At 42.1% G+C, this 21571-nt stretch overlaps 1 protein-coding gene across 6 annotated transcripts in view; it reads right to left on the bottom strand.

Moving 5' to 3' along the window:
• The window catches only part of WDR76 (WD repeat domain 76), a 42150-nt gene that overhangs the window by 17923 nt on the left and 2656 nt on the right, over nt 1-21571 (bottom strand). For 4 of the 6 annotated variants that reach the window (XM_063794893.1, XM_063794890.1, XM_063794892.1 and 1 more), the window contains 7 exons: nt 20646-21047; nt 13849-13938; nt 12782-12837; nt 9277-9400; nt 6506-6604; nt 6351-6394; nt 4974-5127 (listed from right to left, as the gene is read on the bottom strand). In XM_063794893.1, coding sequence (XP_063650963.1) covers nt 4974-5127; nt 6351-6394; nt 6506-6604; nt 9277-9400; nt 12782-12837; nt 13849-13938; nt 20646-21047 — 969 coding nt within the window. The remainder of the gene's footprint in view (nt 1-4973; nt 5128-6350; nt 6395-6505; nt 6605-9276; nt 9401-12781; nt 12838-13848; nt 13939-20645; nt 21048-21571) is intronic. The other 2 variants (XM_016928125.4, XM_063794894.1) reach the window with 1 other exon arrangement.

Genomic DNA, 21571 nt, shown 5'->3' with positions numbered 1-21571 from the left:
AATTTTTGTATTTTTAGTGGAGACGGGGTTTCACCATGTTCAGACAGCAGGTAATCTGAAATGCAGTTTTTTTGGCCTCAAAAAAAAAAAAAAAAAGTCTCAACTCTGTCGCCCAGGCTGGAGTGCAGTGGTGCAATGCCGGCTCACTGCAACCTCTGCCTCCCGGGTTCAAGCAATTCTCCTGCCTTAGTTTCCCAAGTGGCTGGGATTACAGGTGCACATCACCATACCCAGCTAATTTTGTATTTTTAGTAGAGACAGGGTTTCACCATGTTAGTTAGCCAGGCTGATCTTGAACTCGACCTCAGGTGATTCACCTGCCTCAGCCTCCCAAAGTGTTGGGATTACAGGCATGAGCCACTGTGCCCGGCCTTGTTCATTATTTTATACCAGGATTCATACCACCTACTTGTATGGCGGTGGAGGGTGTTAGCACTCCCGTGGGCCAAGAAAACTTCCTTTGAAGACAATCAGTTCTACTACTCACTGTCCCTACTTCTTCTATTTTTCCTGATTTCACCCCAGCAACTATTTCCCCATTCCTCATTCAAAAGAGGAAAAATCGGAATACCCAATGTGCTTCTCTCTACTTTTGATAATATAGAAAATTCTCAGGATTTGGTCAATTTACCAGTATAGATTCTGCACATGGGGCAGGGCAGAAGCTAAATTATGCTGTCTCCTAGCTCTGCTACAGATTTGTTTCTCTCCTTGGTAGCTAGTTTTTGAAGTATACTACATTAGGTTCTGCTTCTTTCTTATTGCAGTAAGTGAATTTTTTTTCTTTTTTTAAGATAGGGTCTCACTCTGTCAATCCAGCCTGGAGTACAGTGGCACAATCATGGCTCACTGCAGCCTCAACCTCCTTGAGCTCAGGTGATCTTCCCAGCTCAACTTCCTGAGTAGCTGGGACTAATGGCATACACCACTACATCCAGCTTTTTTTTTTTTTTTTTTTTTTTTTTTTTAAGAGACAGGCATCTCACTATGTCACCTAGGCAGGTCTCGAATTAGTGGGCTTAAGCCATCCTCCTGCCTTGACTTCCCAAAGCGCTGGAATTACAGGCATGAGCCACTGCACCCAGCCAGCATGAGGGATCTTATAGGGATGATGAAAATGTTCTAAAACCAGACTATGATAATTAAACAACTGAGTAAACTTATTAAAAACCACTGAGGCCAGACGCAGTGGCTCACGCCTGTAATCCCAGCTCTGGGAGGCCGAAGCAGGTGAAAATCACTTGAGGTCAGGAGTTCCAGATCAGCCTGGTCAACATGGAGAAGCCTCATCTCTACAAAAAATACGAAAATTAGGCTGGGCACGGTGACTCATTCGTGTAAACCCAGCACTTTGGGAGGCCGAGGTGGGTGGATTACAAGGTCAGGAGTTCAAGACCAGCCTGGCCAAGATGGTAAAACCCCATCTCTACTAAAAAAACAAAAAAATTAGCCAGGCGTGGTAGCGGACGCCTGTAATCCCAGCCACTTGGGAGGCTGAGGCAGAGAACTGCTTGAACCCAGGAGGCGGAGGTTGCAGTGAGCAGAGATCACGCCACTGCATGCCAGCCTGGGCAACAGAGCAAGACTCATCTCAAAAAAAAAAAAAAAAAATTAGCCAGGTGTGGCAGCGAGCGCCTATAATCCCAGCTACTCAGGAGGCTGAGGCAGGAGAATCACCTGAACCCAGGAGGCAGAGATTGCAGTGAGCCAGGATCACACCACAGCATTCCAGCCTGGGTGACAGAGCAAGATTCCCACCTCAAAAAAAAAGAAAAAAAAGCATTGAATTTTACATTTTTTAAATAGGATTTTATGATAGGTAAATTATTACCTCAATGAAGCCATTTTTTAAAAAAACTGGGGAAATTGTGAGCACAGGATAGACAAGGTAATATTGCTTTTAGACTTGTTAAATCTGTTAATGAGATTGCCAAATGTCCTGGAAAATTAGGTTGATGGACATACTGGACTACAGAGACCTAGTAATATAGATTTTTTTTTTTTTTTTTTGAGGTGGCGTTTTGCTCGTTTCCCAGGCTGGAGTGCAATGGCGCCATCTCGGCTCACTGCAACCTCCGTCTCCTGTGTTCAAGCAAATCTCCTGCCTCAGCCTCCCAAGTAGCTGGGATTACAGGCATGTGCCACCATGCCCGGCTAATTTTGTATCTTTAGTAGAGATGGGATTTCATCATGTTGGTCAGGCTGGTCTCGAACTCCAGACCTCAGGTGATCCGCCAAACCTTGGCATCCCAAAGTGCTGGGATTACAGGTGTGAGCCACCGCGTCCGGCTGTAATACAGATTTTTGGAGTCATCATGAAAGATATGAAAAAAGGATTTTTATGTATGTCTTAAATCTATACAGATCAACTCATCCAAAAAAAACCTTCATTTAATCATGCTAATTTTCAATTTTTCCTTTCCAAAATTCTTCAAAAAGTAGTCTCAGATGGGTGTGGTGGCTCACACCTGTAATCCCAGCACTTTGGGAAGCTGAAGCAGGTGGAGTGCTTGAGCTCAGGAGTTTGAGATGAGCCTAGGCAACATAGTGAGACCCATCTCTACAAAAAGTTAAAAAATTAGCCAGGTGTGGTGGCACATGACCGTAGTCCCAGCTACACAGGAAGCTGAGGTGGAGAATTGCTTGACCCTGGGAAGTTGAGGCTGCAGTGAGCTATGATCATGCCACTGCACTCCAGCCTGGGCAACAGAGTGGGACCGTATCTCAGGGGCGGGAAAAAAAAAAAAAAAAAGTCTCTATCCAATGCTTCTCCAGTTCTTTCATTACCCCCATACTTCCTTAATCTCCTAAAGCCTTTGTTCCTTACTTACCTCATTGTCAAAGCTATTCTCTCAACTCACTAATGGTACCCTATTTTCAAAATCAATGGCCTTTTCTCCATTCTTTTAACTTCTCTGCAAAAGGCTCTGTCAACCTCCCATCCTTGAAACTCATCTCTTGGCTTCCAAAACATACTATTCTGATCTTCTTCCCACTTTTTTGCTTCAGTTTTCTTTGCTAAATCCTATCACCTCCTATCCCCACTCACATCTTATCAAAATAAGGGAGAATCATCTATGATCCCAAAATAAGAACTTGGTTTCTGTCTTCAGACTTGCAAATTTTGTTTATAAACCCCAACCAACTTCAAGTCACCACTATTTCTTCACCTTCATTAATTGTCCTTATGGCATTTTTCATGTCTTTGGTCTTCTCCCCCAATAAGAAAATAAATTCAGAGAACATTAACTTGACGTTTCTCAATTTTGTAATAACAGACAGTATTTCATGCAGAATTATATGCACAATGAATGGAACTCAGTATCTATTTCTGACTCATCAAAGATAACTAAAATCATTCCAAAGCAGGTCCCTGGGAAGATATTTTGATACAGCTTAGAAACTGTTTCTTAGTCCATTTGGGATGCTAAAACAACATACCATAAACCGAGTGGCTTATCAACAGCAGCATTTTATTTCTCACAGTCCTGGTGACTAGGAAGACCAAGATCAAGCTTCCAGTTCATTCAGTGTCTGGTAAGGGCCTACTTTCTGGTTCATAGTTGGTGCCTTCTAGCTGTGTCCTCATATGGTAGAAGGGACAGTTGTCTCTCTTGGGTTTCTTTTATAAGGGCACTAATCTTATTCATGACCTAATCACCTCCCAAAGCTCCTACCTCCTAATACCATAGGGATTAGTATTTCAACATATGAATTTTGGGGAAGACAAAAACATTCAGACCATAGCAGACCATATTTTAAACACAACTAGAAAACTAAACTTCGGGCTGGGCGCCATGGCTCATGCCTGTAATCCCAGCACTTTGGGAGGCCAAGGCAGGCAGATCACGAGGTCAGGAGATCAAGACCATGGGGAAACCCCACCTCTACTAAAAATAGAAAAAATTAGCCGGGCATGGTGGCAGGCGCCTGTAGTCCCAGCTACTCGGGAGGTTGAGGCAAGAGAATGGCGTGAACCTGGGAGGCGGAGCTTGCAGTGAGCCGAGATCACACCACTGCACTCCAGCCTGGGCGACAGAGCAAGACTCCCTCTCCAAAAAAAGAAAACTAAACTTTGATCTTTTTTTTTTTTTTTTTACACAGAGTCTCGCTCTGTCGCCCAGGCTGGAGTGCAGTGGTGCGATCTCGGCTCACTGCAAGCTCCCCCTCCCAGGTTCACGCCATTCTCCTGCCTCAGCCTCCCGAGTAGCTGGGACTACAGGCGCCTGCCACCACGCCTGGCTAATTTGTTCTATTTTTAGTAGAGATGGGGTTTTTTAGTAGAGACGGGGTTTCACTGTGTTAGCCAGGACTGTCTCGATCTCCTGACTTCGTGATCCACCTGCCTCGGCCTCCCAAAGTGCTGGGATTACAGGCGTGAGCCACCGCTCCCAGCCTTTTTTTTTTTTTTTTTGAGACGGAGTCTTACTCTATCACCCAGGCTGGATGGCACAGTGTCGACTCACTCCAACCTCCGTCTCCTGGGTTCAGGCAATTCTCCTGCCTCAGCCTCCTGAGTAGCTGGGATTACAGGCACCTACCACCACGCCCAGCTAATTTTTGTATTTTTTTACTACAGACGGGGTTTCACCATGTTGGCCAGGCTGGTCTCGAACTCCTGACCTCAGGTGATCCGACCGCCTCAGCCTCTCAAAGTGCTGGCATTACAGGCGTGACCCACCGCGCCCGGCCACTTTAAATGTATATATGAAAAGATCACACAAAGTGTAACAAAGTTTTCTGGCAGTTAATTTATGACCAGATGGTTAATGATATTCAAGCTAAAAATATTAAAGTTCTATAAAGCAAATTTAAATTCTTCCAGATTTCTAAAATTTGGAATCATAAAGCATCATATAGCCCAAAACTGTAAGTCTCACGCAACATTTATAAACACATGGCTCTAGCCTATTCTCTTCCAGACTATTTGCTTTAGTCAAACTATAATATATTCAAGAAATTTAATAACTTACCAAATCACAAAGTCCAACTTGCCCAAATTTGGCCCCAACTGCTACCAAAGTTCTAGTTTCCGATGGATGGAGAGCCATAGAGAATACTGGGCCTGTGGTAACTTTGTAAACGGTATCTTCACTAATGACCATGCCATTTAAATTGGCTTTGTAGCTAAGAAAATTACAAAGTTAAATTTTGTAAGTAAAACCAATCTCAATAGTCAAAATAAGTAAAAGATTATTCAAAAAGAAAAATCACAATTAGCAAATAAATATGGGAACTATTCAATCTCCTGGTAACCAAGGAAATCAAATTAAGCAATATTCTTTCACTTTTTAAATTACCCTTGATAATTTTAATAACACCAAAAGCTGGTAGGCTGCAGTTAAATACACATACTCACACATATTGCTAGTGGAAGAGTAAGTTCATATAAAATGTTCAGAAGAAAAAAAAAGACCTTTGAGCAACAATTCGGCAATGTGTACTAAAAGCCATAAAAATGTTCACAATATTTGATGCATTAATCTCACTTCTGGAAATCTAACCTAAAGAAATAATCCACTATCATATCCATATACTTCAACAAACACATACACAAACACACAAAGCTAAATGGAAAACAACCGCAAATACCAAGCAGGTAGGAGGAGAAGTGAACTCCTTCTACTCAATGGAATATTTTATAATTATTCAATAATTTTAAAGACTCTAGTAACATGCAACCACAAATGAAAAAAAACATAACGCAGGCCAGGCACACTGGCTCACACCTGTAATCCCAGCACTTTGGGAGTCCAAGGCAGACAGCTCACTTAAGCCCAGGTGTTCAAGACCAACCTGGGCAACACAGCAAAATCTCATCTCTACAAATACAAAAATTAGTGAGATGTGATGGTGCACGCCTGTAGTCCAAGCTACTTGGGAGGCTGAGGTGGGAGGATCATTTGAGCCCAGGAAGCGAAGGTTGCAATGAGCCAAGATAGTGCCACTGCACTGCAGCCTAAGCGATAGAGGGAGACCTTGTCTCAAAAAACAAAAAAAAAGAAAAAGAAAAAGAAAAAAGTGTAATGCAAAATTGTATATACATTACAACATATAGTAAAAATGTATGTGGATTCACTCATTTATTCAACATTGAACATATATTATGTGCCAAGCACTGTTCTGGTTATTGAAATAGAATTCTTGCTTATATCCTAGTGGTATTGTATATGAAGCTTATATCCTAGTGGTATTGTATATGGCAACACTTGTGAGGAAATACACAAAAACAACAGTTGTTAGGGTGGAAACATTTCATCTCACTTTCAAAATTCCCTAAAATGGTGTATAGTCTTTATAACTCAAACATCTCAAAAAATATAAAAGAAACACAAGGAATTTCAACTTACCTTTTAATGCTAGATAATCCCTTCTCAGTGTTCTTACTACTTGGCTGAAACATTGGGAGAGATGAAAGAACTAAGTTAATATGTATATATTTTTACATATATATATATTTCCTTAACAGATGATTCTAAAGGCTATTAGCCTTCCCAAGTGATACCTTGCTCATTCCTGTCCATGTCTGCAGAAATCCTTTAAATCGTTCATTGTTGTCTTGATTTTCAGAAGTCATTTCTAAAGGCCCAGGAGGTAACAAAGGCTGTTATAAAAAATAAAAAGTTATTTGTTGGGCTCCCTGCCCTAGAATGTAAACACAAGGAGGGCAAGGGTATTTGTCTGTTTTCCCCACAACTTCACTTTCAACATCAACAGTAATGGTGGCATATCGTGGACATTCAAAATAATTGTTCAATAAATGAATGCCAGGTACCCTATAAAGTAATAATAACCTGTATTATATCATTTAATCCTCTCAACAACCTAGCAAATGAGGTATCACATTTTAAAGACAGTGGATTGAAACTTAGAGACTGTAATCCCAGCACTTTGGCAGGCCGAGGCAGGCGGATCACAAGGTCAGGAGTTCGAGACCAGCCTGGCCAATATGGTGAAATCCCATCTCTACTAAAAATACAAAAATTTGCTGGGCGTGGTGGCAGGCACCTGTAATCCCAGCAACTCAGGAGGCTGAGGCAGGAGAATCGTGTGAACCCAGGTGTTGGAGGTTGCAGTGAGCCAAGACTGCGCTATTGCACTCCAGCCTGGGCAACAGGGCAAGACTCCATCTCAAAAAAGAACAAAAAACAAAAACAAAAAAACCCCAGAAACTTAAGAGGAGTTAACTTGCCCAAAGTCACACAGCCAATAACTGGAGAAGCTGAGAATTGACTCAGATTATCTTAACTCATTACTCAGTATTATACCTACATTAGTATTTTTTTAAACAGTTTGTAACCAATTAGTGGGTGAGAAATCATGTTAATATGTCACAACTAGCAATTTGTTGTAGTGAATGAGAATAGAATAGAAATACCAGGCCAGGTACATGGCTCACACCTGTGATCCCAGCACTTTGGGAGGCTGAGGCAGGCAAATAGCTTGAGGCCAGAAGTTCCAGACCAGCCTGGCCAACATGGCGAAACCCCATTTCTACTAAAACTACAAAAATTAGCCATGCGTGGGCCGGGCGCAGTGGCTCATACCTGTAATCCTAGCATTTTGGGAGGCCGAGGCGGGCGGATCATGAGGTCAGATTGAGACCATCCTGGCTAACGCAGTGAAACCCCGTCTCTACTAAAAATACAAAAAAATTAGCCGGGCGTGGTGGCAGGTGCCTATAGTCCCAGCGGAGGCTGAGCCAGGAGAATGGCATGAACCTGGGATGCAGAGCTTACAGTGAGCCAAAATCACAGCACCGCACTCCAGCCTGGGCAACAGATTGAGACTCCATCTCAAAAAAAAAAAAAAAAATTAGCCAGGCATGGTGGCACACACCTATAGTCCCAGCTACTCTGGAGGCTGAGGCATGAGAATCACTTGAACCCGGGAGGCGGAGGTTGCAGTGAATTGAGATTGTGCCACTGCACTCCAGCCTGGGTGACAGAGGGAGACTGTCTCAAAAAGAAAAAAAAAAAGAAATACCAAAGTGCACCACATGTAGTAAGTGTCGTTTGACAAACTGTGGTTTCAGTTGCATATATGTGTGATAGTTACAATGTAAATAAATATATATATATTTTTTAAATTAATGTCTCAAGTGATGCTCCCACCTCAGCCTCCTGAGGAGCTGGGACTACAGGCACATGCCACCACACCCAGCTGATTTTTGTATTTTTTTTTGTAAGAACAGGGTCTCTTGATGTTGCCTAGGCTGGTCTCAAACTTCTGGGTTCAAGCGATCCTCCTGCCTCAGCCTCCCAAAGTGCTGGGATTACAGGCATGAACCACTACACCTGGCCATAAATATATTTCTTGTGGGCTGAGGCTTCAAAAAAATTTGAAGCTACTCTTCTATGCTGCTTCCCATAACACCTAGATTTGCAATTTGCTCCCAAAACACCAGCCTAATTAGTGCTATCTTCCTATTTACAATTAAACACTTACATATAAAGTATTAAAAATAGGTGTTCTTGAATAAAAAGTATTTAGAAAATGTTTGCTAAATAAAACTCTACTCACTAAAACTACACATTATCACGTATTATTTATTAACATTAATAACTATATTCTATTGATTACTAAGCCCCTAATATGTGAGAAACTTTATAGATATGATTTCATTTATCTTTACAGTAGCTCTTTGAGGTTTTTTTTTTTTAACTGACATAAAATTGTACATAGTTACTGAGGGTTCTATTATTGCTGACTTTTTTTTAATGGAGAAACAATCAGAAAGGTTAATTAACTCACCCACAATCCTACAGCAGGTAAGTCCTGCAGAAATACAGAATCCAATACAGTCTTTACGACTTCGAAATCTTACTCATTAAACCGTACAAATGGGCCGGGCACAGTGGCTCACACCTGTAATCCCAGCACTTTGGGAGGCCGAGGCAGGCAGACCACTTCAGGTCAGGAGTTCAAGACCAGCCTGGCCAGCATGGTGAAACCCCGTCTCTACCAAAAATAAAAAAAATCAGCCAGGTATGGTGGCATGTGCCTGTAATCCCAGCTATTCGGGAGGCTGAGGCAGGAGAATCGCTTGAACACGGGAGGAGGGGGTTGCAGTGAGGCAAGATCATGCCACTGCACTCCAGTCTGGGCGACAGAGCGAGACTCCATCTCAAAAAAACAAAACAAAACCATACAACATTCAAGTATTAATGAAATATAAAATTAAACATAATTTAATGAACTTTTAGTCTAGTTTCAACACTTCAAATTTTTCAGTATTTTATTACATTAAAATATTATATTTGCACATTTTCTTACAGTTTCATCTGCTACTAATGTCGGCGGTGTTGGGGCTGCTGGTAATGAAACTCCCGAAGGATCAACTTTCAGTAATCGCATTGACCTTCTACATCCAATCCCATTTTCTCTCTTAGGCTTCTTTCTAAAGGAGTGGAGAAAAACTCATGTTATACTCACAAAACAATAAAATGTATTTACTAATATTAAAGAGATAACTTCTAGGAATATATCCCACAGATATATTTATAAACTGCATAGATATATATATACATGGCCACAATTATCTTAATAAGAAGTATGGAAAAAACAAACCTAAATGTTCATCAAAAAGAGGTGAGGTCTGTTAAATTATGGTATACATATCTAATAGAATAATATGCAGCCATAAAAAGAATGACATAGATCTTTATGCACTGCTGAAAGGAACCCTCGGTTATAAAAAGCAAAAACAAAGTCCAGTACATGTATACAAAAAGGTTACATACACACATACATTTGTACACGCTGAGGTTACCTGTGGAGGAATACACATAAAACTACTACTTCTAGGGAAAAGGCTTGGAAAACTAAGGTCTAAAATAGGAAGGAAACTTAAAACGTTTCACTGCATTCCCTTCCATACACTGTAGTTTACTTTTTAAATAATATACCTTCTCTATTTTTTTATGCACTATTTTTTCATTTTTAAAAAAGTAATTCATTTTAAAATGTTGGGGAAAGAGAAGCCTCTGAAATTATTTCCAAAAATTCACATAAAAAATTATCAGTTATAGTCCACATTACTTCGAGAATTAGTAAAACCTATTGATTGAAAGTATACTATATACTAAAAACTGTAGTCAATATTCCATCTCATATTTAATCCTCAAAAAAGACACCTGAGTATATGGAATAATATGGGCTGTCATACAATCCTAGAAATCTACTCCTAGAGAAACTCCCATACATAAGCACTAAGAGACTTAAGAATGTTTGGAGCAGCACTTTTCATAATAAAAATAACAACTCAATTGTTCATCAACAGTAGAATAAAATGTAGTACATTCATACAGTGGGATATCATATAGCAGAAAAAAAGAACGAAATAAAGCTGTGCACATCAACATGGGTAAATTTAAAAGCATATGTAAAGATGAGCAAAATAAGAAAATCTCAGAATATAAAAAAGGCATATTGTATGTGAACACCAAAAAAAGACAAAGCTAAACAATATAGTGTTTAAGGATACACTCACTGGTAGTAAAACTATAAATCAATAGCCAGGCACAGTGGCTCACACCTGTAATCCCAGCACTTTGGGAGGCTGAGGTGGATCACTTGAGGTCCAGAGTTCCAGACCAGCCTTGCCAACATGGCGAAACCCCGTATCTACTAAAAACACAAAATTTAGCAGAGCATGGTCATGAGCACCTGTAATCCCAGCTACTCAGAAGGCTGAGGCATGAGAATTGCTTGAACCTGGGAGGCAGAGGCTGCAGTGAGCCAAGATTACACCACTGTACTCCAGCCTGGGCAACAGAGCAAGACTCTGTCTCAAAAAAATAAATAAATAAAAATCAAACTATAGGCTGGGCACGGTGGCTCACGCCTGTAATCCCAGTACTTTGGGAGGCCGAGGCAGGCGGATCACAAGGTCAGGAGATTGAGACCATCCTGGCTAACACGGTGAAACCCCATCTACTAAAAATCCAAAAAATTAGCCGGGCACGGTGGCGGGCGCCTATAGTCCCAGTTACTCAGGAGGCTGAGGCAGGAGAATGGCATGAACCTGGGAGGTGGAGGTTGCAGTGAGCCGAGATCGCACCACTGCACTCCAGACTGGGCAACAGAGCAAGACTCCATCTCAGAAAAAAAAAAAGCAATAAATAAATGCAAGGAAATATTACCACAAAATTCAGCATAGTGGTTGTATCGGGAGGGAGGGGTATATATGGGCCTTCAGGGGTATTCGTAATTTCTATTAACCTGGATGGCAGGTACATGGATGGGACCTGTATAATTTTTCAACTACACAAATACATTATATGTACCTTTTTATATGTATATTTAATAATTTTCAGAAAATTTAAATCCTTCTAGATTAGCATAATGCCAGCTTTACAGAAAAGGAAAGAAAAATTATATAAAGTATCCAAGGTTACTGTCATAGCTGTAAGTGACTGAATCAAAACTTGAACCCAAATTTGCTAAATCTCAAAGGCTACACTTCTCCGCTACATTACACAACTTCCATACTATCAACTTGCTACTACCTATACAACTATTAAGGGCTAGAATTTTGTGATTTAGGAAGAAATCACCAATCTTGGCTAATAAAAAAATGCAAATGTAAAGCTACTAATCAGCTGGCAACAGGACCAGTGCTACTGTTTTTCCAGTGTTAATGATGTTCCTCTTATAGTAACTTTTCACACTTGAAAATACCTGGCCATGATTAAAGGTCTAGCTTTTCTCAAGCTAATTGTCCTGTAACAGAATCAAACCAAGTAAATGAAGCTACATTTCATTAGGAACTGGCACTAAACAAATGAGCTAATGATACCAAGATTTTAGTTTCTTCATTTATATGTAAGCGCTGCTAAAATGCAATGGAGATAATTCAAAATTTAAACACCCTGGAGTTCAAATCCTAAAGCTACCACTTATAAGCTGTTTTGACTTTCAGCAAATAGTTGTTTTTTTTGCTTTTTTTTTTTTTGTGAGATGGAGTCTCACTCTTATTGCCCAGGCTGGAGTGCAATGGTGCAATCTTGGCTCACCATGACCTCCGCCTCCCGGGTTCAAGCGATTCTCCTGCTTTAGCCTCTTGAGTAGCTGGGATTCAGACATGTGCCACCACACCCAGCTAATTTTTAATTTTTTTTTTTTTTTAGTAGCGATGGGGTTTCTCCATGTTGGTCAGGCCAGTCTTGAACTCCCGACCTCAGGTGATCCCCCTGCCTCAACCTCCCAAAGTGCTGGGATTATAGGCATGAGCCACTGCACCCAGCCAACAATTTTATCTTTTGAGCCTGATTTCTAACTCACAAAATGAATATATTACCTACCACATGCAGTGGTTGTCAGAGTTAAATGAGATAATATAGGACAAAATTGCTAGATCACTGCAGTATGTTTCATAGATATTCAATAAATGTTAATTCCTTTCCTTTATTCTAGGACTAAGAAAGCAAAAACAAATTGAGACGCAAAAAGATAGCCAGAAAAATTAAAAGTAAGTAGAAGAATCTTTAATAGTTTTCTAAGTAACAATAATTTAGTGGAAATAAAGATTTCCCTTCATTAGTAGCAACAATAAATATAAACAAAATTCAGCTCTCATTTTATTTGCTCCATATTCCTTTGACGAAGATGAGAATTGTAAAGTTATTAAAGGGTAGCACTCCCTCAGAGATCCTAGAGGGACTGAGATTAAATAGCACTTTATGATCTGTTAAGCTTACCACACCAAACCATTTTTTTCAAATTATAAAACAGTTGAGCAATGTATCATGGTTCAGGCATTGCAAACTAGATATTTTACCTTTTGGATTTAGGAGGCTGTCTCTTCTCTATCATTTCACGGAGTCTTGCAGCAGACTGTAAAGTATAAAAATCATGTAAAAATGTTATAACTACGTATCTTACCTTTTAAAATATTAAGCATCTGCTACTATACCCACACTAAACTAAGGTCTATTCAGGAACTAAAGATCCTTAAGATAGGCCATGAGTCATGATCAGCGCCACTGTACTCCAGCCTGGGCAACGCAGCGAGACCCTGTCTCAAAAAAAAAGACAGGCCAGGCATGGTGGATCACAACTGTAATCCCAGCACTTTGGGAGGTCAAGGCAAGTAGATCACCTGAGGTCAGCAGTTCAAGACCAGCCTTACCAACATGGTGAAACCCCGTTCCTACTAAAAATACAAAAATTACAGGCGTGGTGGCAGGCGCCTGTAATCCCAGCTACTCGGGAAGCTAAGGTAGGAGAATCACTTGAACCCGGGAGGCAGAGGTTGCAGTGAGTCGAGATCGTGCCATTGCACTCCAGCCTGGGTGACAAGAGCAAAACTCCGTCTCAAAAAAAAAAAAAAAAAAAAAAAAGACAAAAAAATAATGCCTTAGAATCAACGGAGTACAGTAACCTCTTCCTATTAAGCACAAAACCTGCTCCAATTTTACCCTCCCTCATATGACACTATGAAACCTGATATGTTATTGACCTGGTGGGAGTTATGACATCTTGGGTTTTACGGCTCTTGTTGTTGTTGCTGTTTTGAGACAGGGTCTTGCTCTGTTGCCCAAGCTGGAATGCAGTGGCATGATCATAGCTCACGGCAGCCTTGACTTTCCAAACTCAAGCCATCCTTCCACCTCAGCCACCCCAGTAGCTAGGACTCCAGACATGCATCACTATGCTCAACTAATTTACTTTTTATAGAGATTGGGGTGGGGGGCGGGGGGCGGGTCTCCGTATGTTACCCAGGCTGATCTCGAACTCCTGGCCTCAAGCGATTCTCCCATGTCAGCCTCCCCAAGTGACAGGATTACAGGCGCTACCCACTGTTCCCGGCCCTGCGTCTTGCTTTTAAATAGACTCCACACAAACCTCAGACAACTGAAGAGAAGCAAAAAAGTCTGCGTTTTCTGATATGTTCTTCAGTCTCTTCCTTTCGTAGGGTGACAATCCCGAAAAATCCTATAAAATTACACCAAAAAGATTCCATTACTTTATATAATCTATAGGAAAAGCACTTCACAAAACTACATGTTTCATTTTCTACATGAATGCTTTACTTCAAATTGTACTATCTCTATTCATTTCATCATCTTACCAAAACAGACGTTTGCTGAATTGGATATTTCAGTAAGTCTGGATTTGGGATACCCCTAAAATATCTGTATGGCTTCCCAGTTAAGGAGTGATCTGATATTAGAAATCAAGTAGTATAATCTAGTAGCAAATTATTTCCTAGTGGCAATTAATTGTACTATTACACAAAAGTTATTTTTGGCCAGGGGCAGTGGCTCACGCCTGTAATCCCATCAATTTGGGAACCTGAAGTGGATGGAACACCTGAGGTCAGGAGTTCAAGACCAACCTGGCCAAAATGGTGAAACCCCATCTCTACTGAAAATATAAAAGTTGGTCAGACGTGGTGGCTCACACCTGTAATCCCAGCACTTTGGGAGGCCGAAGTGGGCAGATCACCTGAAGTCAGGAGTTCGAGACCAGCCTGGCCAACATGGTGAAATCCTGTCTCAACTAAAAATACAAAAAAAAAAAAATTAGCCAGGTATAGCAGCAGGAGCCTGTAATCCCAGCTACTCAGGAGGCCGGGGCAGGAAAATCGCTTGAACCTGGGAGGTGGGGGTTGCAGCAAGCCGAGATAGCACCATTGCACTCTAGCCTGGACAATAAGAGCGAAACTCCGTCTCAAAAAAAAAAAAAAAAAAAAGTTATTTTTTCCCAACAAAAAAACTTCCCTTAAACGCAGTAGAGTGAGTAAGTACATGTCTCTACTTTCTCCTAAAAAGCCACTAATGTAACAGTAAGCTAATTTTTTAAAACCCTGAGATATAAGGCAGTATATTCAGGAAATAGCAAAATACTGTAAGAAAAGAAAATTCAAAAAATAAGAACTCAATAACTAGTTTTTAAATCCATGAAAAGGCTTAAATTTAGAAAGTAGAACAAAAAGATAAACACATGAACAGAAAAGACAAAAAAATAGAGACTCAGTCTTAGAGGTCCAATATCCAATTCATTGTTCGAGAAACTGCAGAGAAATTGGAAGAGAATCAATTATTAAAAAATAATATAAATGGGAGGCCGGGTGTGGTGGCTCACGCCTGTAATCCTAGCACTTTGAGAGGCCGAGGCAGGCAGATCACCAGGTCAGGAAATCAGGACCATCCTGGCCAGCATGGCAAAACCCAGTCTCTACTAAAAATACAAAAATTAGCCGGGCGTGGTGACACACGCCTGTAGTCCCAGCTACTTGGGAGGCTGAGACAGAAGAATTGCTTGAACCCGGGAGACGGAGGTTGCAGTGAACCCAGATCATGCCACTGCACTCCATCCAGCCTGGGCCACAGAGCAAGACTCCGTCTCAAAAAACAAAACAAAAAAAAAAAAAAAAAAGAAAGGGCTGGGAGCAGTGGCTCACGCCTGTAATCCCAGCACTTTGGGAGGCAGAGGCGGGCAGATCACAAGGTCAGGAGATCGAGACCATCCTAGCTAACACAGTGAAAGCCCATCTCTACTAAAAAATACAAAAAATTAGCCGGGCATGGTGGTGGGCGCCTGTAGTCCCAGCTACACAGGAGGCTGAGGCAGGAGAATGGCATGAACCCGGGAGGCGGAGCTTGCAGTGAGCCGAGATGGCGCCACTGCACTCCACTCTGGGCAACAGAGCCAGACTCCATCTCAAAAAAAAAAAAAAAAGAAAAGAAAAGAAAGAAAAATAACGTTAAGTGGGAGACCAAAGCAGGAGGATCACTGGAGCCCAGAAGTTCAAGGTTGTAGTAAGCTATGATGACACCACTGTGTTCTAGCCTGGGCAACAGAGTGAGACCCCATCTCTAAAAAATAATAGTTTGAAAACAAATATTATTTTAAAGTTTCTCAAAACTAAAGACATGAGCTTCCAGATTAAAAAGGCCCAATGAGTATGCAGCCTTTGGATGCATAATGAATGAAAAAGGACCCAGGCAAGCAAGCTCAGTGGCTCATGCATGTAATCCCAGCACTTTGGGAGGCCACCAGGCAGATCACTAGAGGCCAGGAACTTGAGACCAGCCTGGCCAACGTGTCGAAACCCCATCTCTACTAAAAATACAAAAAAACTAGCTGGGTGTGGTAGTGCACACCTGTAATCCCAGCTACTTGGGAGGCTGAGGCACAAGAGTTGCTTGAACCTGGGAGGCAGTGGTTGCAGTGAGCCGAGATCACACCACTGCATTCTAGCTGCCAGGGCAAGAGCGAGACTGTCTCAAAAAAAAAAAAAAAAAAAAAAAAAAAAAAGCAAGCCGGGTGCAATGGCTCATGCCTGTAATCCAAGCACTTTGGGTGGGCAGATCACCTGAGATCAGGAGTTCAAGACCAGCCTAGCCACCATGGTGAAACCTAATCTCTACTAAAAATACAAAAATTACCCAGCCGTGGTGGCGCATGCCTGTAGTCCTAGCTACTCAGGAAGCTGAGACAGGAGAATCGCTTGAACCTAGAAGGCAGAGGTTGCAGTGAGGCAAGACTGTGCCACTGCTCTCCAGCCTGGGCGACAGGGTGAGACCCCACCTCAAGAAAAAAAAACAAAAAAACAAAAAAAACAAAGATGAACCCAGGCCTCGGCATGGTATCACAATTTTTTTTTTTTTTTTAAGTGATAGCGTCTCACTCTGTCACCCAGGCTGAAGTGCATTGGCTTGATTATAACTTACTGCAGCCTTGAACTCCTGGGCTCCAGCCTTAGCCTCCCAAGAAGCTGAAACTACAGGCCTGCCTTACCACACCCAGCCAGAAAAGATCTTAAAAGCATGCAGAGGGGAAAAAAAGATCACAAAGAATCCAGAATCAGAATGGCACAAACTTTCAACATTGAAGGAAGGTGGAAGACAATGGAACAATGCATAAAAATTCTAAGGAAAGATTATTTTCAACTTACAATTCTAAATCCAATTAGGTCATCAATCAAATATAAAGCTAAAGACTTTTTCTGGGCCAGGTGCAGTGGCTCACGCCTATAATCCTAGCACTTTGGGAGACTGAGGCGGGCAGATCATGAGGTCAGGAGTTTGAGACCAGCCTGGCCAATATGGTAAAACCCCATCTCTATTAAAAAAACAAAAAGTTACAGTAAGCTGAGATCGCACCACTACATTCCAGCCTGGGCGACAGGTGAGACTCCGTCTCAAAAACAAAAAACAAAAAACAAAAAAACAAAAAACTTTCTCTGATATGCAAAATATTTGCCTCGTATACACTTTTTCTCAGAAAGCTGTACTTCACCAAAATGAAAGAATAAACCAAGAAAGAAAGACATGGCATGCGCGGTGGCTCACGCCTGTAATCCCAGCACTGTGAGAGGCTGAGGCAGGCAGATCACTTGAGGTCAGGAGTTAAAAACCAGCCTGGCCAACATGGAGAAACCCCTTCTCCACTAAAAATACAAAAAATTAGCCAGGCATGGTGGCACACGCCAGTAATCCCAGCTACTCGCGATGCTGAGATGGGAGAATCGCTTGAACCTGGGAAGTGAAGGTTGCAGTGAGCTGAGATCGTGCCTCTGCACTCCATCCTGGGTGACAGAGTGAGACCCTTTCTTAAAAAAAAAAAGCATCTTGGCTGGGCTCAGTGGCTCACATCTGTAATCCCAGCACTTTGGGAGGCCGAGGTGGGCAGCCTGCTTGAGCCCAGGAGTTTTAGACCAGCCTGGGCAATAAATATGGCACACCCACATCTCTACAAAATAAAAAGTCAAAATTAGCCTGGCAAGGTGGCACATGCCTGTAGTCCCAGCTATTTGGGAGGCTTTATTTTTTACTTTTTTAAAACAAGAGTCTTGCTCTGTCACCCAGGCTGGAGTGCAGTGGCCTGATCTCGGCTCACTGCAACCTCCACCAGCTAGGTTCAAGCGATTCTCCCATCTCAGCCTCCCGAGTAGCTCAGATTACAGGCACCTGCCACCACGCCTGGCTAATTTTTATATTTTCTTTTTTTTTGGTGGGGAAGTGGGGACAGAGTCTCGCTCTGTCGCCCAGGCTGGTGTGCAGTGGTATGATCTCGGCTCACTGCAACCTCTACCTCCTCAGTTCAAGCAATTATCCTGACTCAGCCTCCTGAGTAGCTGGGACTACAGGTGCCCACCACCATGCCTGGCTAATATTTGTTATATTTAGGAGAGACGGGGTTTCACCATGTTGGCCAGGCTGGTCTCCAACTCCTGACCTCAAGTGATCCACCCACCTCGGCCTCCCAAAGTGCCGGGAGTGCAGGCATGAACCACCATGGCCGGCCTAATTTTTGTATTTTTAGTAGAAATGGGGTTTCACCATTTTGGGCAGGCTGGTCTGGAACTCCTCATCTCAGGTGATCTGTCCACCTCCTTTTTTTTTCTTTAGGAGCAACTCTATTAATGGATCTATTTCATTACATCAAACTAAAATCTGCTTTATATTTACCTTGTATTCTTCAGAATCTTTTTTTTTTTTTTTTTGAGACGGAGTTTCACTCTTGTTGCCCAGGCTGGAGTGCAACAGCACGATCTCGGCTCACCGCAACCTCCACCTTCCAGGTTCAAGAGATTCTCCTGCCTCGGCCTCCCTAGTAGCTGGGATTACAGGCCTATGCCACCACGCCCAGCTAATTTTGTATTTTTGGTAGAGACGGGGTTTCTCCATGTTGGTCAGGCTCGTCTCAAACTCCCCACCTCAGGTGATCCACCTGCTTCAGCCTCCCAAGGTGCTGGGATTACAGGCGTGAGCCACCAAGCCCGACTTCTTCAGAATCTTACAGTCTAAGAGGCCAAAGGGATAACCTAATCCAGTGGTTATCAAAGTGCAGTCCTGGACTAACATCAGCGTCTCTAGGAAACTGTTAAATATGCAAATTGGGCTGGGTGTGGTGGCTCAAGCCTATAATCCTAGCACTTTGGGAGTCTGAGGTTGGAGGACTGGTTGAGCTCAGGAACTTAAGACCAGCCTGGGCAACACCTCCCACCCTCCACCCCACAAACATCCCAACATCTCCATTAAAAAAAAAAAAGAAAAGAAAGAAAGAAAAAGAAAAAAGATATGCAAATTGTATGCCCCAACTTCTGAATCAGAAACTGTTGGTGGGGCCCTGCAATGGAGTTTTAACAAACTCTCCACGTAATTCTGATATAGCCTAAAGTTTGAGAAGCACAGATTTTATCCAATCCCCTAAGGTGATTTGCTTAAAGGAACAAGGTTTCTTAGAAGTACCCGTGCTAGGCCAGGCGCGGTGGCTCACGCCTGTAATTCCAGCACTTTGGGAGGCCGAGGCGGGCGGATCATGAGGTCAGGAGATCGAGACCATCCTGGCGAACATGGTGGAACCCTGTCTCTATTGAAAATATAAAAAATTAGCCGGGCATGGTGGCGGGCGCCTGTAATCCCAGCTACTCAGGAGGCTGAGGCAGGAGAATGGTGTGAACCCGGGAGGAGGAGCTTGCAGTAAGCCGAGATCATGCCACTGCGCTCCATCCTGGGCAACAGAGCAAGACTCGTCTCAAAAAAAAAAAAAAAAAAAGAAGTGGCCATGCTAGGCTCTCAACCCCAAGTCCAATTCATTTAATACTTACCCCATGCTGTCCCACTATGAGTCCTGGTTCTTAACTCTGGGACGAGAAAGCATAAAGCAAACTTCTATTTCATAACAATAAGCCTTCAATTATAGTATCTCCCTTTCCCTAGGATCATTTTCTGTTTTCTGAGTTCCAGCAACATTGTGTCATGTGCTATGTATGTTTTATCTTGTCCAGTTAAAATTTGTCACTTTGAATGGAGCACAGCGCTCCTGGTAGGCAGTAGAAGCCAAAAGAATTACAGACCAGGCTGGGCGCAGTGGCTCACCCCTGTAATCCCAGCACTTTGGGAGGCTGAGGCGGGTGGATCACAAGGTCAGGAGTTAGAGACCAGCCTGACAAACATGGTGAAACCCCGTCTCTACTAAAAACACAAAATTAACCAGGTGTGGTGGCACGCGCCTGTAATCCCAGCTACTCAGGAGGCTGAAGCAGGACAATCTATTAAACCTGGGAGGCCGAGGTTGCAGTGAGCCGAGATAGCGTCACTGCACTCTGGCCTGGGCGACAGAGCGAGACTCTGTCTCCAAAAAAAAAAAGAAAAAAATTACACACCAAATTCCTTAAATTGATTGGAATTACATAGAACAAATGTGTTTCTCATGTTTCTTATCTACTCTGTCATTTATCTCGTTTTGCATTTAAAGAAAATATTATTCAACACATCCATAGAATCAGTTTATGTTTCCCTACCCTGATATCAAAGGTCAGTCAATACCATGTCCCACAAACTGATGACTTCTGATATACTGTACATAAACATGTAAAGGTGAGCAAGGCACCATAAAGTATGACTAAACCCAAAAATATATGCAGTTAGTTTAGAGAAAGAAAAAGGGAAGCAGAGTAAAGATTAAGTCAATCCTTTCATTGACACATCAACAGCAAGAGCAAAAATAACCCAAGGAAGTTATTTGTTAAACCTTAAAAATAATAAAAATGTATTATTACATTTATACTTACATTAGATGATGAAATAACTTGTTTGTACCAGAGAGATCCTTGAAAAACTTCGATTTATCAGAACTTCAAATTTCAAAAAAGAGAAACCAGAACAAGCTACTAATTAAGTTCTTACCAGGCCTGGTGTGGTATCTTCATCACTGTCTCCATCCTGACTACTTTCCACATCAACACTGAGATTCATCGCATCTGCCGTTCTCTTGGGTTGTAGCTTGTTACTTTCAGTATGAACAGCTGAGGATGAATTTTGCAGCATGGATTCTGCCTTGGAAGATGTGTTTTTCATCTTTGGAGGTATAATCCTTCTGCAAGTTTTCTTTATTTTAGTCTTGTTACACGCCACTTCATTGTTAGAATTCTTTTCTGATAGGGATTTGGGGCACATAAGCTGGTCTAGCTGGTAATTACTGAGTGAAAAGGGGGCAAGATAGACCTTAGCTGTTTTTATTAAAACTGTAGTCTGTACTGGTCTCAGAGACACATAAGCGATGCTTTGATTTTCTTTATATTCATTTACCTATTCAGATCAATAAAAGAAAACAGAATATTAGAACTCCAAGTCCTGTGCCTTTTCTTACAGGATCCCTAACAGATCTAATAATTCCCATTTCCCAAAGACAATATAAATCCAAATTGAGGCCAGGTGCAGTGGCTCACGCCTGTAATCCCAGCACTTTGGGAGGCCCAATCGGGCAGATCACGAGGTCAGGAGATCGAGACCATCCTGGCTAACATAATGAAACCACCTGTCTCTACTAAAAATACAAAAATTAGCTGGGCATAGTGGCACACGCCTGTAGTCCCAGCTACTCAGGAGACTGAGGCAGAAGAATCGCTTGAACCCGGGAGACGGAGGTTGCAGTGAGCCGAGATCACACCACTGCCCTCCAGCCTGGGCAACAGAGTGAGACTTAGGCTCAAAAAAATAAATAAATCCAAATTGACACCCTTCGTAAGAAAACTTATTTTCCCCTCCAAAATCCTAGATATGTAATTCACTAACCTTAACCTCAGTAGAATTCACTTACTGGGCACATTTGC

Source organism: Pan troglodytes, chromosome 16 (genome assembly GCF_028858775.2).
Source record: "Pan troglodytes isolate AG18354 chromosome 16, NHGRI_mPanTro3-v2.0_pri, whole genome shotgun sequence".
In the NCBI taxonomy this organism is placed as follows: Eukaryota; Metazoa; Chordata; class Mammalia; order Primates; family Hominidae; genus Pan; species Pan troglodytes.
Note: the sequence above shows the minus strand (reverse complement) of the source record. Positions and strands in the feature narration are given on the sequence as shown.